Source organism: Rattus norvegicus, chromosome 7 (genome assembly GCF_021556685.1).
Source record: "Rattus norvegicus strain SHRSP/BbbUtx chromosome 7, alternate assembly SHRSP_T2T, whole genome shotgun sequence".
Classification (NCBI taxonomy): domain Eukaryota; kingdom Metazoa; phylum Chordata; class Mammalia; order Rodentia; family Muridae; genus Rattus; species Rattus norvegicus.
This window is the reverse complement of record NC_141540.1, coordinates 51,946,623-51,970,143: the sequence shown is the minus strand read 5'-3', so window position 1 is coordinate 51,970,143 and position 23,521 is coordinate 51,946,623. Positions and strand designations below refer to the sequence as shown.

At 38.0% G+C, this 23,521-nt stretch overlaps 1 protein-coding gene across 1 annotated transcript in view; it reads left to right on the top strand.

Moving 5' to 3' along the window:
- The window catches only part of Acss3 (acyl-CoA synthetase short-chain family member 3), a 209,076-nt gene extending 186,528 nt beyond the window's left edge, over nt 1–22,548 (top strand). Inside the window, 5 exon segments of the mRNA NM_001414941.1 lie at nt 5,701–5,782; nt 9,042–9,164; nt 18,519–18,618; nt 18,703–18,878; nt 19,824–22,548. Of these exon segments, the coding sequence (NP_001401870.1) occupies nt 5,701–5,782; nt 9,042–9,164; nt 18,519–18,618; nt 18,703–18,878; nt 19,824–19,892 (550 nt within the window). The 3' untranslated portion in view covers nt 19,893–22,548.
- The last annotated feature ends 973 nt before the right edge of the window (nt 22,549–23,521 follow it).

Below are 23,521 nucleotides of genomic sequence, written 5' to 3'. Positions count from 1 at the left end.
AGGAAGCTCTGTATTTTAGATGATTTAGGATTGTGCTACTATCTTTGGCCAGTGAAGTTCTCGTCTTTTTATTTTTTTTAGTGATTTCACAGAACTCTGGTCTCTTCTCATAGAGGAATTGTTGCTGCCTTGGCGATTTCTCTTTCCCCATTCAGTATGGTCTCTTTGAAAAGAGTATTATCTACACTGAACTACTAATTTAAAATTAGAGGAAAAAGAATCTAATTTCACTCTGCTTGCAAGAGCTAAGGAAAGTGTCACGGGCTAGTAGAATTTGAAGAGTGAGAATAGAAACTAGCAAGATCATTTGAGTATTTTTGCATCCTTCATTTCTTCCAGCCCAGGGTACTGTGTTTCATTTTGTACCATATCAGAAAAAGACACCACTCTACCATTATTACAGAGGGAGGAATTGCCCTTCATGCTAGACAGTACTTAGATATAATGGTCAAAAGTGCTTGCTTGAAATATTGCCGAAAATGTTGTCTTTACATTGTCTGCAGTTAACTTCTGTTTCAATCTTATTCCTTATTTATTTCTTTATCAATTTATCATCTATTTATTTATCTATCATATATATATACATATGCATCTGTCTGTCCTTCTTTATGAATGTGATATATGTACATACACACACATACACACACACACAAACACACACACACACACACACACACATATTCAAGTCTGAAACTTTCCTGTTCTGTTTTTATCTAGTGTCATAATGGGTCTTACCTCTAGGTTTGCTGTTTAGACACCTTTTTAATATTCCAGAGAAAATCACCTGAATTTATTGAGATACCAGCCGTGCCCTCCTAGTGAAGAGCACAGAGCATTCCACCGTTTTATCTTAAAAGAAGGTTGGATTTGTGAAGAATTAAGCTGTTTTCTTGAGGTGTTTTACTGACTTGAGATAGCTCTAACTGTCATTTCTAGCAATGCACATCTTATATTTTTGTTGTGTGTCTTTCCTTTAACGGCTGAACCATCTCTCCAGCCCGTAGCAACTCACATCTTAAGTACAGATAAAAATTTCATTCTGGAAGCCTGTGGAAGCACAGAATGAAATAAGTGCTATAAAACATTCCTTTCAACGTATCTTGGGTATTTGCATTTTACATTACTTCATGGAGAAGGCATCATTAAATGTAGCCTTCCTGCTAGTTGCATTTGTAAATATTAAATTTTTACACTTCACTTTATGCCAGGATCTCCATGAATCAGAGATCATATCTTATTCCGTTGCAGTATTGATGCCTGGCACACTAGGTGAGGGAAAGCAAGCACTAAGGAAATAGTAAGTGAACTAAATTAATGAAGAAAATGAATGCCTGACTGAACACAAATGTGAATATGTGAGTGACTGTAACAGGTGAATGATTCCTCTGGTATCCTTTTGCTTCTCATACCTTCATTTTCCCCCACAAACTTCTTTCTCAATTAAGCCATTCAACTGCATCCTAGCTAAGTACACTACAAATTCTTAAATATAGTGAAAGCCAGATGTGTTAGCACATGCTTTTGTTCTCAGCACTCAGGAGGCTGGCAGGAGAGTCAATGCAGAGGCAGGGGAGGCAGAGGCAGAGGCAGAGGCAGAGGCAGAGGCAGAGGCAGAGGCAGAGGCAGAGGCAGAGGCAGAGGCAGAGGCAGAGGCAGAGGCAGAGGCAGAGAGGCAGAGGCAGAGGCAGAGGCAGAGAGGCAGAGGCAGAGGCAGGTGGATCTCTTGAATTTGAGGCTGGCTTGGTCTACATATGGAATTCCAGGCCAGCCAGGACCATGCAATCAGACTCTGTCTCATCAAAGCAAAACAAAGCAAAGGATCGGGTCTCCATACATTCAACTCATCTTTGTTCCGGTATCTCTTTGCTTCATTCTGTTTTCTGGCCTGTATTCCAGAAATGACAATTCAAATAATCTTCAAACTATCTCACTCAGATACTATGTTTCATCAGTAAATAAAGAACCTATTTGAAAGCAAAGTTTGTCATTCATTTAACCTTGTGTAATGCTTGATCACTATTAGTTTTTTTTCAGACTTCTACCAATAGATACTGTGTTCTTCTCCTACTCCTTAATTTACCTGCATTGATGTTGTTGGTTTTCTTAAATTTTCTTTTTCCTCTTCCATAAACTCTACCTTCATTTTCCCACTAATTTCTAAGCTTTTTATGCGTCCTGAGCCACTTATGACCTGGTGGGCTTATTGCCAAACTTCCAGACCTAGGATTATTATTTATTTCTTTTGTGTGTGTGCATTCCAAGCCAAGGGTGCCCTTAAACTACTGATGGCCCTGGCTCTATCTTCTAAGTGCTTGGATCACAGACATTAGCCACACGACCTCAGCAGACATGGCTTTATCAGCACTGTAACTGTCATCTCTGCTGTTTCAGTGTGAAAGTCAACCTTGCCATCTCTCGACCCCCACTTAAATAAAACACAAGGAAACAGAGGTTGTTGGTCCAAAGAGGAGGCTGACACTTACCTCATGATATCCTCCGAGATTGAGGTTTATTAGGCTGGAAGAGGTCAAGGCCATGAATGGAGCTTCAAAGCGAGAGGGAGAATGTGAGACCAAACCAGGATGATGTATGGGAAGATCCATCATGTAAGGGGAAGGGGTGGCTTCACTCTGAAACCTGGACAGGCGCTTCATTATAATAAGAGATGAGCAAGGCGTGTGTGTGTGTGTGTGTGTGTGTGTGTGTGTACGCATGTACACGCAAGTGCGTGTGTGCAGGCAGACTGTAAGAAAGGTGCACAAATGGTTATGAATCAGCATTTAGCATTCTGCATATATATACAGTAAGAAAAACACATGTTTAACAATATGCTCTTAGTGTACACCGGTCTCATTATGGAGAATTTGTGTGTAGGTAGCTGGACCCACATTCCTATGTACCAATACTCTGTTATCCTTACAACAGTTTAGATGCCAGGCATCATTTATTACCGTAGCTTTATTTTCTTCCTTTTCCAGCAATGTAATAGAGAGGTTATTTCAGGAACTCATGGATCTTTCCAAAAATGGCAGTAAGAGGGTTAGGAGGGGCTCCATACCATGATATGTTTTCTGTGGGAGCAGTTGAAAATGACCCCTTAAATGTGCCCCCCATCAGAGTTATTCTCATTTATTTAACAGATAATCTGCTTCACGAATTATTGCTCTTCCTCCTGGCCCTTTGAAGGATTTGATTTTTCCACTTAATGTCTCCTTTTCCCCTCCTGGCGTCTCCATGATGACCTTAGCTTGATCATTAGAATTTTTTCTATTCCTGTTATATTTCAGTTCTTTAAAATTGACCTTTACTTCCTTTTGCAAAATGTTAACATGTTGCTCAGAACCAAACAGATAAAGGAAAAGTACTTGCAAGGTGTTTTAGAAGAATTAGCATAGTAAAGTTATTTGGAGGAGCCTGGGGGGCTTATCACCTTCAGCCTGCTGCCTTTAAACAGATTAAATGATGAGCAGGAATGGTTAAGGGCTGCAGTGGTAGCAGTGAGTCAGCATTTCTAGACCTTTTGCTGTTGTTTTGTACTTTGGGATAACTGAATGCTTTCATACGCATTTTCTGTAATTACATAATATCCTGACATAATAGCACATTCCTATTGTTTATATCCATCAAAGGGGAAATCCACCAAGTGAAAGTCTCAATTCTGAACATCTATGTCCCAAATGCAAGGGCACCCACTTTCATAAAAGAAACTTTAGTAAAGCTCAAAACACACATTGAAGCCCACACAAAACTACTGGGAGTCTTCAACACCCCACTCTCACCAGCGGACAAGTCATTGGAACAGAAACTAAACAGAGATACAGTGAAACTAATAGAAGTTATGAGCCAAATGGATTTAACAGATATTCATAGAACATTTCATCCTAAAACAAAAGAATACACCTTTTCAGCACCTCATGGTACCTTCTCCAAAACCAACCATATAATTGATCACAAAACAACCCTCAACCAATACAAGAAGATTGAAATAATCTGATACACCCTATCAGATCACCATGGCCTGAGGCTGGTCTTCAATATCAGCAAAAGCAACAGAAAACCCACATACATGTGGAAATTGGACAACTCTCTACTCAATGATAATTTGGTCAAGGATGAAATAAAGAAAATTAAAATCTTCCTGGAATTTAGTGAAAATGTTAACACATCATACCCAAACCTATGGGACACAATGAAAGCAGTGCTAAGACGAAAATTCATAGCACTAAGTACACTGGTAAAGAAACTGGAGAGATCTTACACTAGGAACTTACCAGCGCACCTGAGAGCTCTAGAACAAAAAGAAGCAAATACACCCAAGAGGAGTAGAGGGCAGGAAATAGTCAATCCCAGGACTGAAATCAACCAAATAGAAACAAAGTCCTATTAAGGGGAAAGTTGAGATAACCATTGGGTGACTGAACTTGGGGAGAAAGGGAAGTGTCAGCTTGAGTGCCCAGGTTGGTAATCACAGCCACTCCCACTTGTATTAGCATCATCTAACAGAAGTAGGAATAAAAGTCAATGTCAGAGGGGCTGAAGAGATGGGTGAGTGGTTAAGAGCACTGGCTGCTCTTCCAGAGGGTCTGTGCTTAAGTCCCAGGAGCCAACCACATGGTGGCTCACAACCATCTATAATAGGATCAGATGCCATCTTCTGGTGTGTCTGAAGAGAGTGACAGTGAGTACAGTGTGCATAAAATGTCAGAGTCAGGAGCACTTGATATCAGGATGGTCTTCTATCTTGCCCCACCTCATGTCCTTATGGAAAATTCTGGGTGGGGTGGATGAGACATGTTGCCTTATGTGGGCAGTAGCTGCATCTGCCTTACCTTCCCTTTTCTCTGTAATAAAGTTGTGACATCATTTGATTTAGTAAAAAATAGAAAATTAACTGAATGTGATGAAAGTCCTCAATTTGCGTCTTATCTAAATTTCCAAATTACAAAGCATCTAAAATTTTTCTGTGTCCAGTAAACTTGTGTCTACTGTTAGGCACATTTTATTAGGAGCCATAAGAATTTATTCAGATTTATATAAGCATAGATTATCAGTACTAGAGCTTAAGTCTTTCTCTGCAAATAACACAACTTTAATAGTGTAGAGGAAAATGAAATATGTGATGGCTTTGGTTGTATAGAGGAGAAATACAGAGTCTTGTATTCCATATGTTTCATATTTCCATGCATTCATTAGAGTTATAAAATACACAGGCTTAATGGTCATAAGAAGAAATAACAGGATTCAGTGAAAAGCAGCTTCAAGGTGGGGAGGAATAAAGATTTTATACCAACTATCTAAAAGGAAAAATTCCATTATTCAAACAAAGTTGAAAACTGATACCTTGGTTCTTTTCAAAGAATGCCACTATTTTCCTATAAAAAAGTGTTTTTCTTAAGAAAAGTGTATTTAATCAATTGCTAGATATTATGTTTTTTTCTGAAATAGATTGCATCACAATGCTCTGTGTTTGTTCGTGCGTGTATTGTGTCTGTGTTTGTCCTGTGAAGAAACTCTAATTTCTAAGTAATTGTATTATGATATGGACTCTACTTGCCCTCAAATTAAACAGGATCATTCCAGCAAACTGAGGGTCTGCATTTGAATGAATTAGTTCATTATTTTAGCCCAGTGTAATATCAAGTTATTACTGATTGTCTTTATCATTTTATTCACAGTAATTTTATTTTCTCTCTGTTCAAGGTTGCCTTTACCACCTGGGGCTTTCTCAGGACTCTGGAAGAATCAGGAAGCGTTCAAGCATTTATACTTTGAGAAATTTCCTGTAAGAGCTTTAATATACTTTAAAATTTTTGGTGTGCTTTTATTCATTGCCTAGTCATGGAAGCAACTTGCTTCCAGCATCATAGATCAAAAAGTACTCTTCAAGTTTATAAACACCAGTTGTCAGATCTCAGAGATAACAATGGCCAAGTCAGATTTATCCAACTAAGTCATGTGGATAAGTATCATCCGTCTCTACACACAGAAAATTTTCATTCACTCTTACTGTGATATCAGAATATTTAAAAATTAAATCTCGTAAAATTAGACTCCAATAATTTTTCTCTTATTATTGGAATTCTCTGCACAGACGGAGAGCAACCAATGAGATCTGGGAAGTCAAGTCATTAGGAACCCCAGCCTTCTCTATACTTAGTTATATGAGTTAAATCTAACGTATTTCTGGCCTATAATCTGTGTTTGACAGTTTCCCTTAATCTATTTCTTTTAAATATTATTTCGTTTGTAAATAAAGAAGTCATTAGAGACAGTGTTCTTAAAGCCCTGCTCCTTACCCCAGTAATGTGGATAATCAGTTTCTCTTCCTGTATGTCAAAGTTCATTCATTTATTACCGCATGCCAAGGCAATTGGTACTGTGTCCATAGCAACCCTTTTGATAGTGCAACCTGCACTCCCCTCACCTTGTCCTTATTATGTGCCAGGTAGAAATGAATGAATGGATGAGACTATCATAAAAATAATGAGTCCAAGTAATTAGCATTCCATCATTATTGTGTGTGGGAAAGATGGATGCCCCACTTAACTAGGCAAATGACAAGGAGTAAGATAGCTTTCTTTAGAAAGTCATCTCAGAGTCAAGTGACCTCAACAGCCAAGATTAAACATTTTCCTGGTCAAGTGTGGCAGAAATATTTGTCACTTGACTTGACTCCAGCCATCCAATTTAGTCTATATCTTGGGTCACATGTAATTCATCAGAGTACTAATACAATCCGTTATCGCCTGATAATGGCAAGCACTATACACTTATTGCTCGGCGTGCATAGCTTTAAGATCAAAAGCCCAAGCGCATGGCCAAACTCCATGAAGTACCTATCCATTTTGCCTTGATTCCTGACTCCAGGCCTCTCATCTACAGGCTTAATAACAGCCTGAGTCAAGCAACTTAATCGGAGTTCATGCAACTCAGATATGATTGGACTGAGGCTGGGACCATCATGGCTTCCCCTTCACCGTTTTTCTAGATGGTCTTTCCTAATTGCAGGACACGATAAGAACTATAATTCCCAAGGGCTGGTGGTGTGTCTTGTTATGCCCTTCACTTTACACCCCATTTTGTAGAGTTCACTGAAGTCTGGCAAGAAAGACTGTACTAACTTATTTAAGAGAGGATCATGCCTAATTTTAGAAAGATTAAAAACTACAAATAGTTGCTATTTTAGATTTGTTTTAGAGGCTATGCTTAAACATGAGTATCAAATAAATTGAAAGTATTAAAAAATAATGATTTTTCTTTGTACTTTTATTCTTGATTATCCTTCTTTTTTTTCATCTTTATTAACTTGAGTATTTCTTATTTACATTTCAATTGTTATTCCCTTTCCCAGTGTCCGGGCCAACATCCCCCTAACCCTTCCCCCTCCCCTTCTCTATGGGTGTTCCCCTCCCCATCCTCCCCCCATGTACACCAACAAATATATCTTACTTTGATATTGGAGAATTATTATATTTCATACCCATTATTAAGCTTCTCTGAAGCCTGAGTTCAATCCTAATCAATGTCAATAAATCAGTCTTGCCTTTCTATTGTTTCTTTTGCTTTTATAAAACTGTAATGGCTGTTAATAATCATAGAGTCTGAGCCATAATCCTTCGCATCTACAGTCTGCTTTCAGAGCTTCTTTTGGTGATCAAGGCCTGCAGACAGCCTCCCTGTTTTGACATCTATTTTCACATCTTGATCAGAGTCCCATGCAGAGGTTTCTTCCACCTTTCGTCTATAGATTTCATCAAACCTCTCACTCTCTACCACAGTTAACGTGGTTTTTCCAATCACCCACAGTTCACAGAAATGAACTTGTCCAGGGTAGATTTGGAGACCATAGAACAATTTGTCAAAGGCTTCTCTTTCATTTCTTCAAACGACGTCTCCTGAACAATTTTACCCAGCACTGCCTCATCCAAGTTTTTTACTATAAACTGCAATACCTTCTGGATTTCATGGTTTGAGTCCCTAATCATAGCTTCATAGAAGAGAAAAAGAATCTTGTGTCTGTGTTGAGTTTCCCACCATTCCATATGGTCAATACAGGATCCCCAACTTACTTTTCCATTGATGAAGTTTTCCAGATACTCATCTCAGGTACTTGGATCTCAGAGCACCTGTGTCATCCTATAGAATTGGTAGTAGGAAACCATGTAGTCTTTGGTGTCTCAAGCCATATAAAGGAACTTACAGTTATTTGTCCAGAAAGATGGTGACAGCTGCTGAGTGGTAAGATGGAACCTTAGTCACCTTGGAGCTGGCATCTCATTGGCTTTGCCCACACATGATGGCTGGAGTGGCCATACCCACTTAATAAAAGGGTGCCAGTGTTTGACGAAGGCTCACTGCCATTTCTCTGCAACCCCTTTCTGTTTAATAACGTCCACGACATTTTGAATGCATGATATCCTGGATTTTGCATAAATACAAACGAGGAGGTCATCTGGCTTGGCCTTGAAGGTCTGAACCTGCCTTCAGCTGTCCACAGTTGTGCCCTGCAGGGGATCCCTGCCTGGCTTCCTCTTTCAGTTTTACTTGGTCAGTTCTGGAGTCAGGGACAATAGTGTCTCGCGGTGGAGGATCCAGTCTCTTCAAGAGCTACTTGTCAGTAATCCCAAGGCTGATTCGTCCTCCTTTTCTGTAATATCTGTAGAGAGCTTTTGAAATATTTACAATTTGAGCTAACTTTATTAAAAAATTTCGTGCAACACCAAAGTACATCAGAATTGTTGAGCCATCACTTCTCCATTAAACTCGTTAATTGGGTTCACAAATGTTAGAATTCTAAGTTCAAATACTGAACTTGAACACATAAAGGGGCATTTTAACTTTTTTTCTTGTTGTTAGAGGAGAAAAACCAATCTAGTTAGGATTCAAAACTAAAAGCCATTTATTCTCAAAACTCTGTGAAAATAGGTGCTTGTTCACTGTAAATCCACTTAGGTCACATTTAAAATTTTACCCGGCTTTAAAATGGTCACATCTTTACACAGCACTGCATGCTAACTCAACACATGTATTCTTATTTTCAGGGATACTATGACACTATGGATGCTGGCTATATGGATGAGGAAGGCTATCTCTATGTTATGTCCCGAGTGGATGATGTAATAAACGTTGCAGGCCACAGGATTTCTGCAGGGGCTATTGAGGAGGTATTCATAAACAATGCTGTTCTGTGACTATGTACAGTGATGAACAGAAGTACTGAGGCTCACCTGAAAACTGATCATGTCTTCATTTGTGAGAAAGTCTAGGTCTCTCTGGGTCTGTCTATTCCTCTCGTGGGGATTTTCAATTCTCCACTTTGATTTTTGCTTCCCTACATTCTAAGTGAGTTGTTTATGAGCAACTGCACACCCTTGTTCCTTGTGGAAATGCCTGTGAACATTTCGTGCTTTTTACCTGATACTTGTTCACCTCCAGCATCATAATTTAATGTTCTTTTGTAATTGGTCTTATTTTTTTCCCTTCAGGTGATTTGAAATTTTTTTCTCCTTCAATTCTTGGAAAGTTTTTTCCCAGTGTAATTCATACAAATATCCAGAATTGTTCTTTTACCATTTAGATTTTTAATCAAATAGGGTAAATATATTTCACTGTATAAAATCTGAGTTTTTATATTTGTATAGATTCTCTCATCCATCCTTAGAAGACATGATATAAAGAATTTCAACAATGTAGCTGAATTAATTTAATATCATCTTTACATTCTGATCCTCATAAGTCTTGGTACTATCCCTGAAATTATGCCTAATGTAAATTTTCATATTAATTAGTGGTTCTCAACCTTTGAGTCACAACCCTTTCACAGGGGTCACCTGAGATCACCAATAAAGAGAGGTACTTTCATTATGATTCATTACACTAGCAAAACGTCAGCTATGGAGTGACAATGAAAATGATTTTATTGTGGGTGTCAACACAACATGAGGAACTGTATTAAAGGATCACAGCATTAGGAAGGTGGAGAATTCACCGCCTTATCTGCCACAAGTCAGCTGATGATGCTCAGCTGTTTTAGCTCATCTGGTTCACTAGTCTAGGTATCAGTCATGTCTCCTGTACCAAGCTGTATTGATACTGCCGCCCTTAAGAGGATCTTAGGGTCCAGTAATCTGTTCTCTGCATTTGAAGCGCTTTCTCAATATGTTTAGCGTCTCTAGCTCTTCAGCTTTTACTGACAGGATGAGCTTTGCTCTAGCTATGATGAATCCATTCACCAACGTTGATTGTTATAGAAAAATCCATAGCCATTAAATCTATCGGTTGCCTTGGGGAAAAATCTATATCTAAATGACTTTGACTTTCTAACCCATAAGCTTTATGTGTTTCCTTACTGATGTAGGCACTATTTCATATTTTATGTTTCCATAATATATCTGGTGAACCTATTTTGGTGGATCCATAGTCAAACATACGATGTTTAGCTGTGGAAGGCAGGGTATATTTTTAAAGTAGCTTAGGAATACTTATTTCGAGTAAATGTAAATATTTCAGACTCTCCTAAACACTATGTAATTAATTCTAAATAGAACATTTTGTTTTATGTAACTTAATCTTGTGTGTGTACATGCAGACTGTCTGTGAATGTAGTTTCTTTCTCTTTTTTAATCTTAGGTTCTTATGCTTGTTTTTCTCCTCTTTGGGAACGGGATGACATTTCCCATGTAACACTAGGGTAGTGAAAGCCAAAAAGGTATCTAGAGGGGGGTAGAATTATTTCCATTTCTGGGTTAACTTAGATGTAACCCATCAGACTAGGCTGCAGCAAGGCTAGATTTTTGTTTTGTTTTGTTTTGTTTTGTTTTGTTTTATGAATGTATGGCTTACGTAGAAAACCAGAATATTCTGAAGCCTTTCAAAGTCGTGCGTTTCTTTATTCTGTACCCGAAGCATGAGGGGAGTTTGTCTTTGGCATTCACCTTTGCTCTTTGACATGAAAACTCCGATGTTTGGAGGGCAGGGTTCTCCATGAAGTTGTCAGCTCTCAGACTCCTCTGAGCCACCATCACTTTATACATTTCATGTCGGATTTTTCTACCCTTGCACTTGGTATTACAGCTTTTGTTCCAGGAGGGTATGCTTGTCTCTCCCTTTTATTTTCACAGTTTTCCTGCAGCGAAATGCCCTGTGCCTTCATGTTCTTTAAAAATATTTTTTATTGGATTTTTTAATTTACATTTCAAATGTTATCCCCTCTTCCGGTTTCCGGTCCATAATTCCCCATCCCATTCCCTTCCCCCTTCTTCTATAAGGGTGTTGCCCCAACCAACCACCCTCCTCTTTCTGCCTCCCAGTCTTGACATTCCCCTATACTGGGGTGGGGCGGCGCTTGGCAGGATCGAGGGCTTCTCCCCCCATTGGTGCCCAACAAGGACACCCTTTGCTACAAATGCAGCTGGAGCCATGGGTCTGACCATGTGTACTCTTTGGATGGTGGTTTACTCCCTGGGAGCTCTGATTGGTTCGTATTGTTGTTCTTATGGGACTGCAAACCCCTTCAGCTCCTTCAATTCTTTCTCTAACTCCTCCATGGGGGACCCTGTTCTCAGTTCTATGATTGGCTGCTGTCATTCGCCTCTGTATTTGACATGCTCTGGCAGAGCCTCTCATAATCGACAAATGGGAGTTCATAAAATTGCAAAGCTTCTGTAAGTGCCTTCACTTTTTAATGTAGCCCCCATCCCCTACCCAATAAACATGGAAATTTCGCTTTGTACCTTTATTGGCTGCCAGGATAAAATACTGACTTTAAAACTAACTACAAAATCCGCATGCCAAGCCTTTATTCACTCTAGCCTCCAGTTCTTATGACAGCCAGCTGGTCTTCTGTGTGATAAGCTGATGCTTCACTTTGCCGTATGTTACCTGGGTTTATCTCTCTATGGCCTTCATTTCCTGGAGAAGAGCAGGGCAAGTCCACAAAGATCTGTTCTTGGGTCTTGATGGATCCCGATGGGGAAGGACATTAGTCATGAGTTTCTCTTATGTTTTTAGTAGCGAGTAAGTAGGGAGATTCCTCCTCCCCCCCAACCCCCCCCCCAGGATGTGCTTTTTGATTATGAAAGGAAAAAAGAGAGAATTCGGCTTATTTTGTGTTCGCTTGGTGTGAAGTGTGAAGTGGTGTGGTCATGAGTCGGACCTGGTTCAGTAGGGTAGATAAAGCCTACTCCAAACTTCCTTTACTCCTTCTTGTGGGCCTCTGGCAAGACGAGCAGACTTCGGTTTGTTTGGTTGGTTTGTTGATTTTTTGTTCTGTTTGTTTGCTTCCTTGCTTGCTTTTATTGAATTTCTTTTGTATATACCTTTTGGAACTTCTACATTTTAGAAAAAGAATCTATTTCTCTTGGAAGAGGGTCGAGGGAGGCACAGACCGGAGTAACAGGAAGGTGCAAGGGAGTGCACATTCACAAAGTATACAAGAATGCCAGTAAACATTTCCTTTTAAACCCATCACTGCATATAAGAAATAAATCAAATAAAAATAAAAATCAAGCATAGAAATGGTAAATGGAAAACGTAGTCAACTAATTTTACATCAAATTTGTGAAACAGCTTCACGTCATAACTTCTAGAGCTCTGAACTTACAATAGGAAATCTGTATATAATTGTTGATTTCTGAGAGCTTCGTGAAACACTCCAAAAAACAAACAGCCTCCTTAACCTTGCCATTTGTATACATGTAAAATATAGATAAACTATGGGTATTTTGTAAGCATGAAACGTATTGTAGGGATTTTAGCTTGTCAGAGTTCATTGCAGTTAGAAAAGGTAAGGTAGATCTAATTATTTAAAATTTCCCTTATCCAAAACTGCAGAATAGTTCTATTATTACATGGAATAAACAAAGAACAATTTAATGAAGGAGACTATTTAGGCTCACATGATCAATAAGTCAGCGTATCAGGATCAGAAGATTCGCAAGTCCAATTCTTCTTGTAATTGGTAGGTTCATCCTCTCTAATGGCCTTGTCCAATGTCACGCTAAATATTAAAACCTAATTTTTATTGTACTGATGACTACTACTTTTTCCTTTAGTGTCAGTCAGTGTGGTATTTTTGAATAAAATATCATAAAATATCCTAGAACATTCAGCCATCATTTTGTATTATAATAATACTATCTTATTTTTAAATGGGAGCATTTTCTCATAACCTGAAATAGAAAATTTTTGCTTCAGGTATTTTGAAATGTTGTCAAATGGTGGTTCTAGTTGCACAAACATTTCATTTCTATTTCTTGCTCCTAGAAGATTAGCACCAAAGTTCATACGAATTTCTTGTAGCCTATCTAATCAAAATATGAAGACGCCATTCACAGAGCTTTTACCAGCCGGTTTTTGTAGTTTCCTTACTTTCTGAATGAAAAGTGTTATTGTCTTCAATTATATGTTGTGAATTTTTATGTCTCGGCTAATGTTCCTCTTACTGTGTGTAACAGCTGAGTTTACACAATGTGAAATAAGCAGATAAGGTGGAAAAATAAAAAGAACAGGCCAGTGTTATTGTTTTCTACCAGAAGCGTTGTTACAGGGTCTTAGACTATTTCTTACCCCTTTAATCTAACGTCTCTCTTTATATAAATACATGATTAACTTTTATTGAATATTTATGCTTAATAAGACCTAACGGCTTCATTTCATACCTGGCTTGTTTTTCTGTAATTTGGAATCTCCTGTAGACTCAATGACATTGGCATTTTCCTGATAAAAATCTCAGAAAATTAATATACAGTGGTTGCCCGCAGTGTTCTAAGAATTTTGCTATCTCTTATTGAAATACCCAACTTTTCTATTTAGTTTCTAAATAGTTTTTGCTGAGGAAGGCTCAGATGTTAACACTTTTAGAAGTAGAACGTGATGTGTTTTCACATGACTATAATTTGTGGTAACCAGAAGTTCATGTTTTAGTGTATTTCAAAAGAATGCAAGGGTGTGAGAGTACTGAAAAGACCATCTCTATAGACATAATAGCTAATTGATGTTTTTTATAGGGTAAAAATAGCTATTATTTTTAGATTTACTAAAATAAAAATTTTAAACTTTTTGCTATTTAAATTCTTAAATTAAAATATAGTAATATTAGTACCTTTTCCTTTTACTCCCTTTAATCCCTCTTAAATACCTTTTTTCAAGTCTATGGCCTCTTCTCATATAAATCTATACCATTTCTATATCCATCTCATCTCTTATTTATCTACCTCTCTGATACATATATATCAATCTATATCTTTATATATCAATCTCTCTATATTTTTATTTTTATATTATACTTATTACATGTAGTTAAATATAATTAAATTGTAAAATTATAGTATACATAAGTATATTTATATTTCTGGGTGTTTAGTATTGCTTGTGTATATAAGATTTTAGGGCTGAGTTCTTGGATTTAGATAACTAATTAGAAGGCTAAATAAAAATTTAAAGGGTATTAAATTAGTGAACATGAAGTCATCAGATAGTCTATGAAAAATTGCTGTGAGAAATATTTGAGAAAAATCTGTTCTTCCCATTCTTTGTACAAGAAAATGGAGCTGTCACATGGTTTTTATAAATTTAAAAGGACATTATTCTTGCAGATCCCTGTACAAGAAATAGCCTTCTGTGACTACTTAGTAATAAGATCTATTTTAAACACTGATTAATCTTTCAAAGCCTAGCACAGAGCTGGAGAACTGAGAAACTTGGAGGAAGTTCAAAGGATTCTCGTGAAATTGGTGACTTAACATTTCTAGTTCAGTGTTAGCGTGGCAACGTGAGTAGGAGCCAGCGTGAGACCTTTGACTCAGCTTGCTCTTAGGCTGTAGACAGTGTTTGTGGGGAAGAAGTTGGACCCTCAAACTTCATCCTTTATTTGTAACTAAAATTCCAGTTCACTAATTAACCTAACAATATCTCTGGCTGTGTGGGAATCCACTGTCAAAACAATTCCTGGGATGCCCAGGGCTGTCTCTTTGTACATTTTTCCCAGGAAAGGTCAATCTGATCAAGTACAGTGTTTTCAAGTCAGCTATTTTGCTTGGTGTGTGTGTGTGTGTGTGTGTGTATGTATGTATGTAAATGTAAATTGAACCTATTGAGTCTGTTTAATGTTGCTTGTATGTAAAATTATTAAAATGTACCTTCAAAGCATGAGTATGTTTCCTTCAGGACTTAGGATCTTATAAATTCATTAAAGTGGCCTATAGAAAAGTGGCCATACTTGGAACAGTCATGACAGATATTTGCCGAGAGAGTTGTGTTTTAAGCAGTACTCCTGTCTCATGTCCTTAAAGTAAGTCCATTATCACCAGTTCTTTGGCTTCATGTGTAGGTAATGCATGGACAGAACTTTCACTGTCCTCCCCCTGAGGTTTTGATTGGTTTCTTGATCTCAGATGTTGTCACCATGCATTTTGATGCTTTTCTCCTAAATTGCTCACTTAAAACTATCATTGGCCATGGCAATGCCATTAGTAGAAAAACTAAGAAAGTCTCCCCTCTTCCTTTCTAGTGCCTATTGAGTGTGATATTAGATTCCAGGGACCTGTGTGATTGGTTCACAAATTATCCTTGTCTTTTAAAAACAGTCAGCAGTTCCCTAATCAGTTCCCCAAGTGTCCCCATTAAAGATAGAAAAGTGAAGCAACTTAATGGTAATTGTTAAGAAGGACAATGTGGAAATTTTGGTATTTATATTTGGTTACAAGTTTTGTCTAACTAGTTACACAACCAAATTGAAAGAAGCATTCAATAAGCATCCTTTGACTAGATGACGTTAGCATCTTACAAACTAGGTTGCAGAGGCTTGGGGCATCATTGAACACTTGGTTGATGGTACCAACTCTAGTTAACCAAGTGAAATAGCCATTCTTCATTCATCCAGTCAAATAGACACTATGTAGCCCACCAAATCTTAATGTTGCTTACTCTGAGTGAGCATTCTGTTAGCTTGTTCTTCATAAGCACTCTGTTATCAAGACTTGCAACCAACTATAGAAACTACCTAAGAAAATCCAGCACAACATATGTCTGTATTTTCAACATATGGAGTTTAAAAATGTGAAGATTAAGATTATAAAAATGCAAAGCCGTTTGGAAGGTCTACAGACAGACAATGAATTCCTTTCTTAAAGAACTAATTTAGCATGTGTTACTCTCTGCTCTGTGCATGGAAATACTTACAACCCAGGACCTCAGAGAAGGGATGCAGTCTTGAGTTCTATAACAATCAGGACCATGTGAGGTCACACATTGGATCTGTACCTAATGACTTTGTGTTTCTTGAGCAGTCTGAGCATTTTGCAAAGAAAGAAACTGCAGTTTCACGGTGGCTGCATAAAAGAATACAATCAACCAGCAACATCAACAAACAAAAACAACAACTAAACACTTGAATTTTAAAGGTGGCATATTCCTAATTTTTGTTGTGTTTTTTTCTATTTACTGGGTCTTTCTGACTTCTTATTCTACTTTGCCAGGTGCTGTGTGTGTGTGTGTGTGTGTGTGTGTGTGTGTGTGTGTGTGTGTGTGTGTGTGTCTGTGTGTGTGTGTCTGTGTGTGTGTGTGTGTGTATCCATTAGATATTGGAGTTTCTTACATCCTTCAAACTTTTCTTCTTGCTACTTTGTTCCACAATGTGTCTAAAACCTCCATTGTCCTATTTTGGTGGGTCACATGTAAATGTAGACAGTCAGTTCATGAATCCTCTCAGATCCCTGTATACAACTCTTCCACTTGGGTATCATCAAGGCATCTGAAGGTCACATCTCCATGGTGATTTTTCCTAAGCCCACTATTTCTAACTAAAATCTTGAATCATCATCTACCCACCTTACACGGTTGTCCTTAATTTCTCTAGATTATTCACACCACAGATCCAAAATATTATCACATATTGACTATTCTTCTTAGTATGTGTTTGTATGTACTACCAGAGTTCAGTATATAAGACTCTCAGAGTATTACCCTGTCTAAACTGACACTCCCACAATAGTTATTCTCCATACTGAAATCATACTAAGTCTGTGATTCTCTAGATTTACTCTTTGCTATAAAAAGCCAGTCTGAAAATATATGCAGTATGGTTCTAGTTAAATGGATAATTATTGGATAAAGCAAAATGATCATTGTTATTAAGCGTTCAAGGATAGGGGTATGGATGGTCAGGCAAAGCAGTTGTATGGAAGCCAGGCAATTCTGTATGTTGTACAGTGGTGACACATCTCATAAATTGTTAGAACCTATAGATTCCAGGAAAGATGCACAAGTATGTGGACAAGAGTAATGGCAATGTCCAATATTAGTTCTTTTTAATAATAAATCTGCCGCTTTGGTACCGGTGTGTCAGGGAGATTGTGGATATGTGAGGGTACATTCTATTGTGAAGTTTCTACTTTCTGCTTAGTTCATTATAATTTTATGGCTACAGTAAAAAAATATGCTTAAAAAATTCACTGTGACCTTGTGATGCCTCTTCCTGAAGCTGCTTCATCCTTTCCCAGTGTGGCTAAAATAAAAGTTGAATTAAGTTCCCTAAACAGCTCCCGTTTAGTAGGTAGCGGCTTCTCATCTACAACCACCATTGTCTTCCTCCGCTCTCAGCCTCACCCACTTCCTTCTCATCTGATTGGATGTTGCATTGTTTCGCTGAGATTTTCTTGTGCCCCCTCCTCCTTGTGAGGTAAACATCTACCCATATATTCTTACTGTCATCTCCTTTTCATGGCAAACCTCCTTTAAGTGCTAAAAAATCCCTCTCTAGGTGGAAGGACAACCCATTGAACAGAATACTGTGTTTATTCCTCAAAAATAAATTCACCCCTTCATCATGGGCATCCTCATTAAATAGGCGGCAATGAAATGAAGTCAAATGTACTCAAGGCTTCCCGTTAAAGGCCTGTAGGCTTTGTTTACATACTTGTTACAGCACGTTCTTTGATTTCATTAATAAGCAATTAAGAAGAAGCAACACTCTCTTCCTTTTCTGGGAAAGCTAAGTAATTTCTCTTTGTCACCGTCAGCCCTTAATAACAACCGTGACAATTCTAACTATTCACCTCAGAGGTAGTGATGCGAACCAGTCGGGAATTTCTGGACAGCAGCTCTGGATTTCATGATTCTTTTTCTTTCTTGATTTTTTATTGGATATTTTGTGTATTTACATTTCAAATGTTATCCCTTTTCCTGGTACCCCCTCTCCCATTCCTCCTCCCCCTGCTTCTATGAGGGTGCTCACCCACCCGCCCACTCCCTCCTACCTCCAAGCCGTGACATTTAACTACACTGAGGAATCAAGCCTTCACAGGACCAAGGGCTTCTTGTCTTGATGCCAGACAAGGCCATCCTCTGCTACAGATACAGCGGGAGCCACGGGTCCTTCCACGTGTACTCTTTGATTGGTGGTTTAGTTCCTGGGAGCTTTGAGTGGTCTAATTGGTTGATACTGTTGTTCTTATGGGTTTCTTATGTGTTAAGATTATAATCATACATGTCACCTAACGGCACGTCTCTTCTCACTACAGTCAGTCCTTTCACACGGCACTGTGACTGACTGCGCTGTGGTTGGCAAGGAAGACCCCTTGAAAGGTCATGTCCCATTAGCACTCTGCGTGTTGAAGAAAGGTGAGTCTCGTTTGTCATCCCTGACTGTTTGGCCCGGAATGAGTGGCATTAATTTGGTGCTTAACAGCTCGACTTTCTCCCTAGACGTAAATGCAACAGAAGAACAAGTTTTGGAAGAGATTGTGAAACATGTTAGGCAGAGCATTGGCCCGGTGGCTGCTTTTCGAAATGCAGTTTTCGTCAAACAGTTACCCAAAACCAGGTCTGGCAAAATTCCACGGTCTACCCTGTCTGCCCTGGTCAATGGCAAGCCCTATAAGGTAAATGAATCAGAATCTTTATTGCTGGAGTAATTTTCATGACGTCTTTGGCACCAGAAAAGCTTTATTAGGTTAAGATTTTAAATCCTGAATTCTATCTCCACCGAACCATTTTCCTAATCTGTAAGGAGAGCTTGAGAAGGAAGTGTTGGTTAAGATCACGTGCTTCATCCTAGGAGCTCTCGTGTGAACTTTGCTCTCGGCAATTTTGTAAATTTCAAACAGACTTGCAGAAATTCTTTCCTTTGAACTAAACGTGCAGGTCGCTTGATTTCAGTCACTAATGACCATCCATGATGAGAAAGTGAAGCATCTGAGAAGTCTGAAATGTTTTAACATATGACATCTAATTGCTTTTTACTGTTATGTGAGGGAATCATTTTTTGAAACTCTGGACTGATTCAAACACATGTGTATTTCAGTGTCAAGGCATGCTATTGGCATGGTCACCTTTAATTTCATCAAGACTTTTATATAGTAATAACAACAACAACAACAACAACAACAACAATAATAATAATGTTCTAAGCAATTTTCAAAATAAATGAACAAAAACTCTGGAGAAATATGTAGAAATATCAACAGTTTTGCTAAACAAACTCTTTCCTTCACTATCCCTGAAGATGAATATTTAAGTATTTGGCTGGAAGTTCCCTATCTTGTGGGTGTTTTATAAAATTATTGGGGGTATATACTCTATATGCCTATAGTCCTAGCATTTGTGAGGTAAAGCAAGACTGGGTTTTCCTACCCTAGGCATTTGAAGCCAACCAGTACCCATGAGACTCTTTCTCAAAAAAATCAAAATGAAGTTAAAACAACAACAAAAATGGGCAGTAAAACAAAACATGTTATTATTATTATTATTATTATTATTATTATTATTATTATTCACAATGAAGTTCAAGGGAGGTTGCTCATCTGACACTGGCCATTTATTTTCAGGTAACCCCTACAATTGAGGACCCCAGCATTTTTGGTCACATCGAAGAAGTACTGAAGCAGGCTTTGTGATGTTTACTCTTTTGAATCCCTTTGTCTTAACTTTCTAGCTGGATCTAGGTCTTCTATTTTCTACAAGTAAATACTTGAAGAAAACATTTCTCATCAACTGAGCTATGAGCTGTAGTGTGTAGTTAGTCTGGTGGCCCCTGAAAGGCTGTACATTGTGTTTCGCGGAAACCTGTTTGCCCCCTTACCTCTTTTCTGTAACATGGATCATTCTACACTATCGCGTGTGTTAAGGAGCATGTTAAGGAGTATGGCTTTGCTAACTCGTGTGCTTCCCAAACACATTTTAGTGGAGAATATCTGTACTACAAATGCACTTTCTGGAGATAAAAATCAGCCACACGTTGATCAAAATCTAAACTGAAATCTAAGTCAGAATATAATTTACAATGCTATCGTAGAGACTCCAATGTTGTTTACTGTTCTAAAGATGACTGCCATGCTTCCAGGTAATTAGCAAGACAGGATAGGCTGCCTAGCAACACAGGACCCAGGGTCAAGCACCACTGCCTGGTTGCTTGTTACGGGGTAAGGGGAGGCATATATCTGGCAGAGAACCTAGCTATCCTTCCACCAAATATTTTGAGGAGATAAAGACTTCTGCAATCCCCTGTCATGGTTCACTCTGTGTATCTGGATGCTTTCGTCTTTCTATGGAATCAAGGGATGCCCTTCACCTAGAAAAAAGTAACAAGAAAGATCTTATAAGAAATTGAAATTTTTTCATCCTCTGCTAGATCTCAATACATTTTCAGAACTTTGCCAATATCAATGAGCCTTCTCTCTTCTCTGTGTCTGTCTCTGTCTCTCTCTGTCTCTCTGTCTCTCTCTCTGTCTTCCCTCACCTCTGACAAGGATGTGTTTCCTAGGTTGTCCTCACAAATCCTTGTCCCCCTGCCTCTTATTCATAGTTGCTGGGGTTAGTTCCAAAGTAGTACTTTTTCCTCCTATAAGGGTTGAACCCAGAGCCTTGTGCGTGATAGGAAAGCATCTTCCACTGAGCTGGATCACTGGTGCTCAATGAATTCATGTTGGTTCTTGAGGTGCATATCCCAACAAGTGATTTTTAAGAACAATGCACAGCCTTAAATACTAGAAAACCATGCACTCCATCAAGAGTGCAGTTCTATCAGATCCCAGAGAAATGGCTCAGGAGAGAGGCTGTACCAATACTGCAAGAGCCTCTGGTTTTCAAGAGAACCCCAAACATTTACTCTTAGTGCAAATTTTAATTTGAATTTGAATAAATTTCAAATCATCTAAAATCATGGTCTAACATACATTTCTTCTATAAAACGATGGAGCCTTTTAAAAACTGGAATTAAGCCTTTAATAAATTTATAGAAATTCACCCATTTAATAGAGCAGAAAGAAATTGTTGATTAACCAGCTTAGAGCTCTACACTTGTTATTATTGTTAGAATGTATATTTAAATTACAAAAAGTTTACTGTGTTCATTGAATCTCTGAGAGGACTTGGAATAATTTCTCAATTCTTCGGATTCTTTTGGAAACATGATGAAGAGCACAATGTCCTCACAGAATAGCCCAAAAATGAAATATAAATAAGCAACAACAGATAGGCATTTACTGGCCATAAAAGCTATGCGTATCTTATATAGAGCTCTTGTTTTAGGCCTCTTTGGTCTGTGTTCTAACTGATAAGTCCAAATACAAGAAATATAGGTGAGAATTAACAGATTGCAATTTATTTGTTAAAAGTTATATATGTATAAAGGCTCCTTTATATTTAAAGGCTCTTAGATAAAGGCTCCATTTTAGGCAACTTTGGGGGCAAAAATGGATAATAAATGGCTTCTCAAAAGGAAGTCTTATTCATTAAACTACCTTCTTTATTGGTAACATTGAAAACAATATCTTATCATCTTTAATTATTTTGGTATTCTGAATTAAACTAACATTTTGTAACTTGTAGCTGTTGAGTTTCTTGAATTATTCATTGTACATGTACATTTTACCCATTATCACAACTGTTGGGATTACAAATCAATGATTTTTAATATGTTAGCATCAAAATACAGTTCATTACTTTCTCCACATGAATCAGGTGCTTTAACTAAATTTTTCATTTTGATATTTGCAAGTTAGAAGAAACTCAAGCAGATCTAAGACTTGAGTAAAGTTTTCATCTTTGGACCATTTGTAGATTTTCTTCTTTCTCAGACCTGAACGGACACATCAGCAAGTAAGCATAGTTATTTTCCAGTAGAAAGAATCTTAAAAAGTAAGTAAACAAAATGGACAAAACAAACAAACAGAAAACAGTTTTTCACACATGGAAAGGAGCTGTTTTTCTTGTTTCAATGAGGAAATCCATCTCCCCTGCAGACTAGAGGCAGTGATCACGTTGTGGTCCTAAAATGAAGTCATCAGACTGCTTAGTAACTTGGGAGGAAATTAAAGAATGTTCTGTTTTAAAATCTCACCATAAGGTTTTTGGCGTTGCTTGTTTTGTTTGTCAAATTGCATCTAAAATATTTTGAATTCAATGTGTCTCTGATAGCAATGACATAATCCAAGAAATGTGACCATACTTAAATTGACCTTGATGACTTCTCTGTGATCTTTCATTTTATGAAATTTTTAAATTTGTAAGACACATGCGGAATGAAAATAAAAAGTACCTTTAACGTTTAAAGAGCATGACTACTTTTTCCGCCATAAAAATACACTAAGTAGCTATTATAAGTGAAACTTGTTTTACATGTCAAAAGGTTGTTTTACTTATATGAAGTTGTATTTGCAAGGGCTTGGTCCGATAATCTAATGTCCCTGAATTCCTATCATCGATGTTTAAAGGTAAAAAACAAAAACAAAAAGCACCCAGAAATAAAACTGACTCAATTTTTCATATGTATTAAGGCATATTTTACCTCATTCTCCAGGCAAGTGATTCAATACCACACTCTTAGTACCTATTACAAATCCTCAGTATTTTTCACGTAATTTCTAAAGGGAAGAAACTGCTTTTGGAGACAGTGTGAGCGCTTGATGTAATTGGATATTGATTATTCCCCAAAAGCTTCTGTCCTGAATGCCCGGGCCAGGGTAATGCTGATGCAAAGTGTTCAAATCACTGAAACGTGCCCTCTTAGGGAACTGTGTGTCCTCAGCAGCGGCCTCTTACTCCATTTCTTGTGTCAACGAGGTGAGCAGTTTTCTCTAGTACAGGCTTCTGACCATGCCATTCTACCCCAAAGCATGCAGACTGCCGGTACTTGAACTGGAACATGGAATGCCGTTTGACAAAATAAGATGTCCTTCTTTACCAGTTAGTTATCACGAGGATTTCACTACTACTATGCAAAATTGTTCGTCACACAGGTATATTAAACGTGAATATAAATCTTTCTGCCGTATGGCCATCAGAGTTTCTCTCTTTCATTTAGATGAATCCATGGCTGGATCCCCCAATGTAGGGGAATGTCTAGGGTGGGTTGGGGGTGGGGCGCGGGAAGGGGGGGTGGTTGGGGAGGGAGAACACCCTTGTAGAAGAAGAGGAGGGGAGTGAGATAGGGGGCTTATGGCTGGGAAACCGGGAAAGGGAATAACATTTGAAATGTAAATAAAAAATATCCAATAAAAATAAATTAATAAAAAAAAGAGTCTCA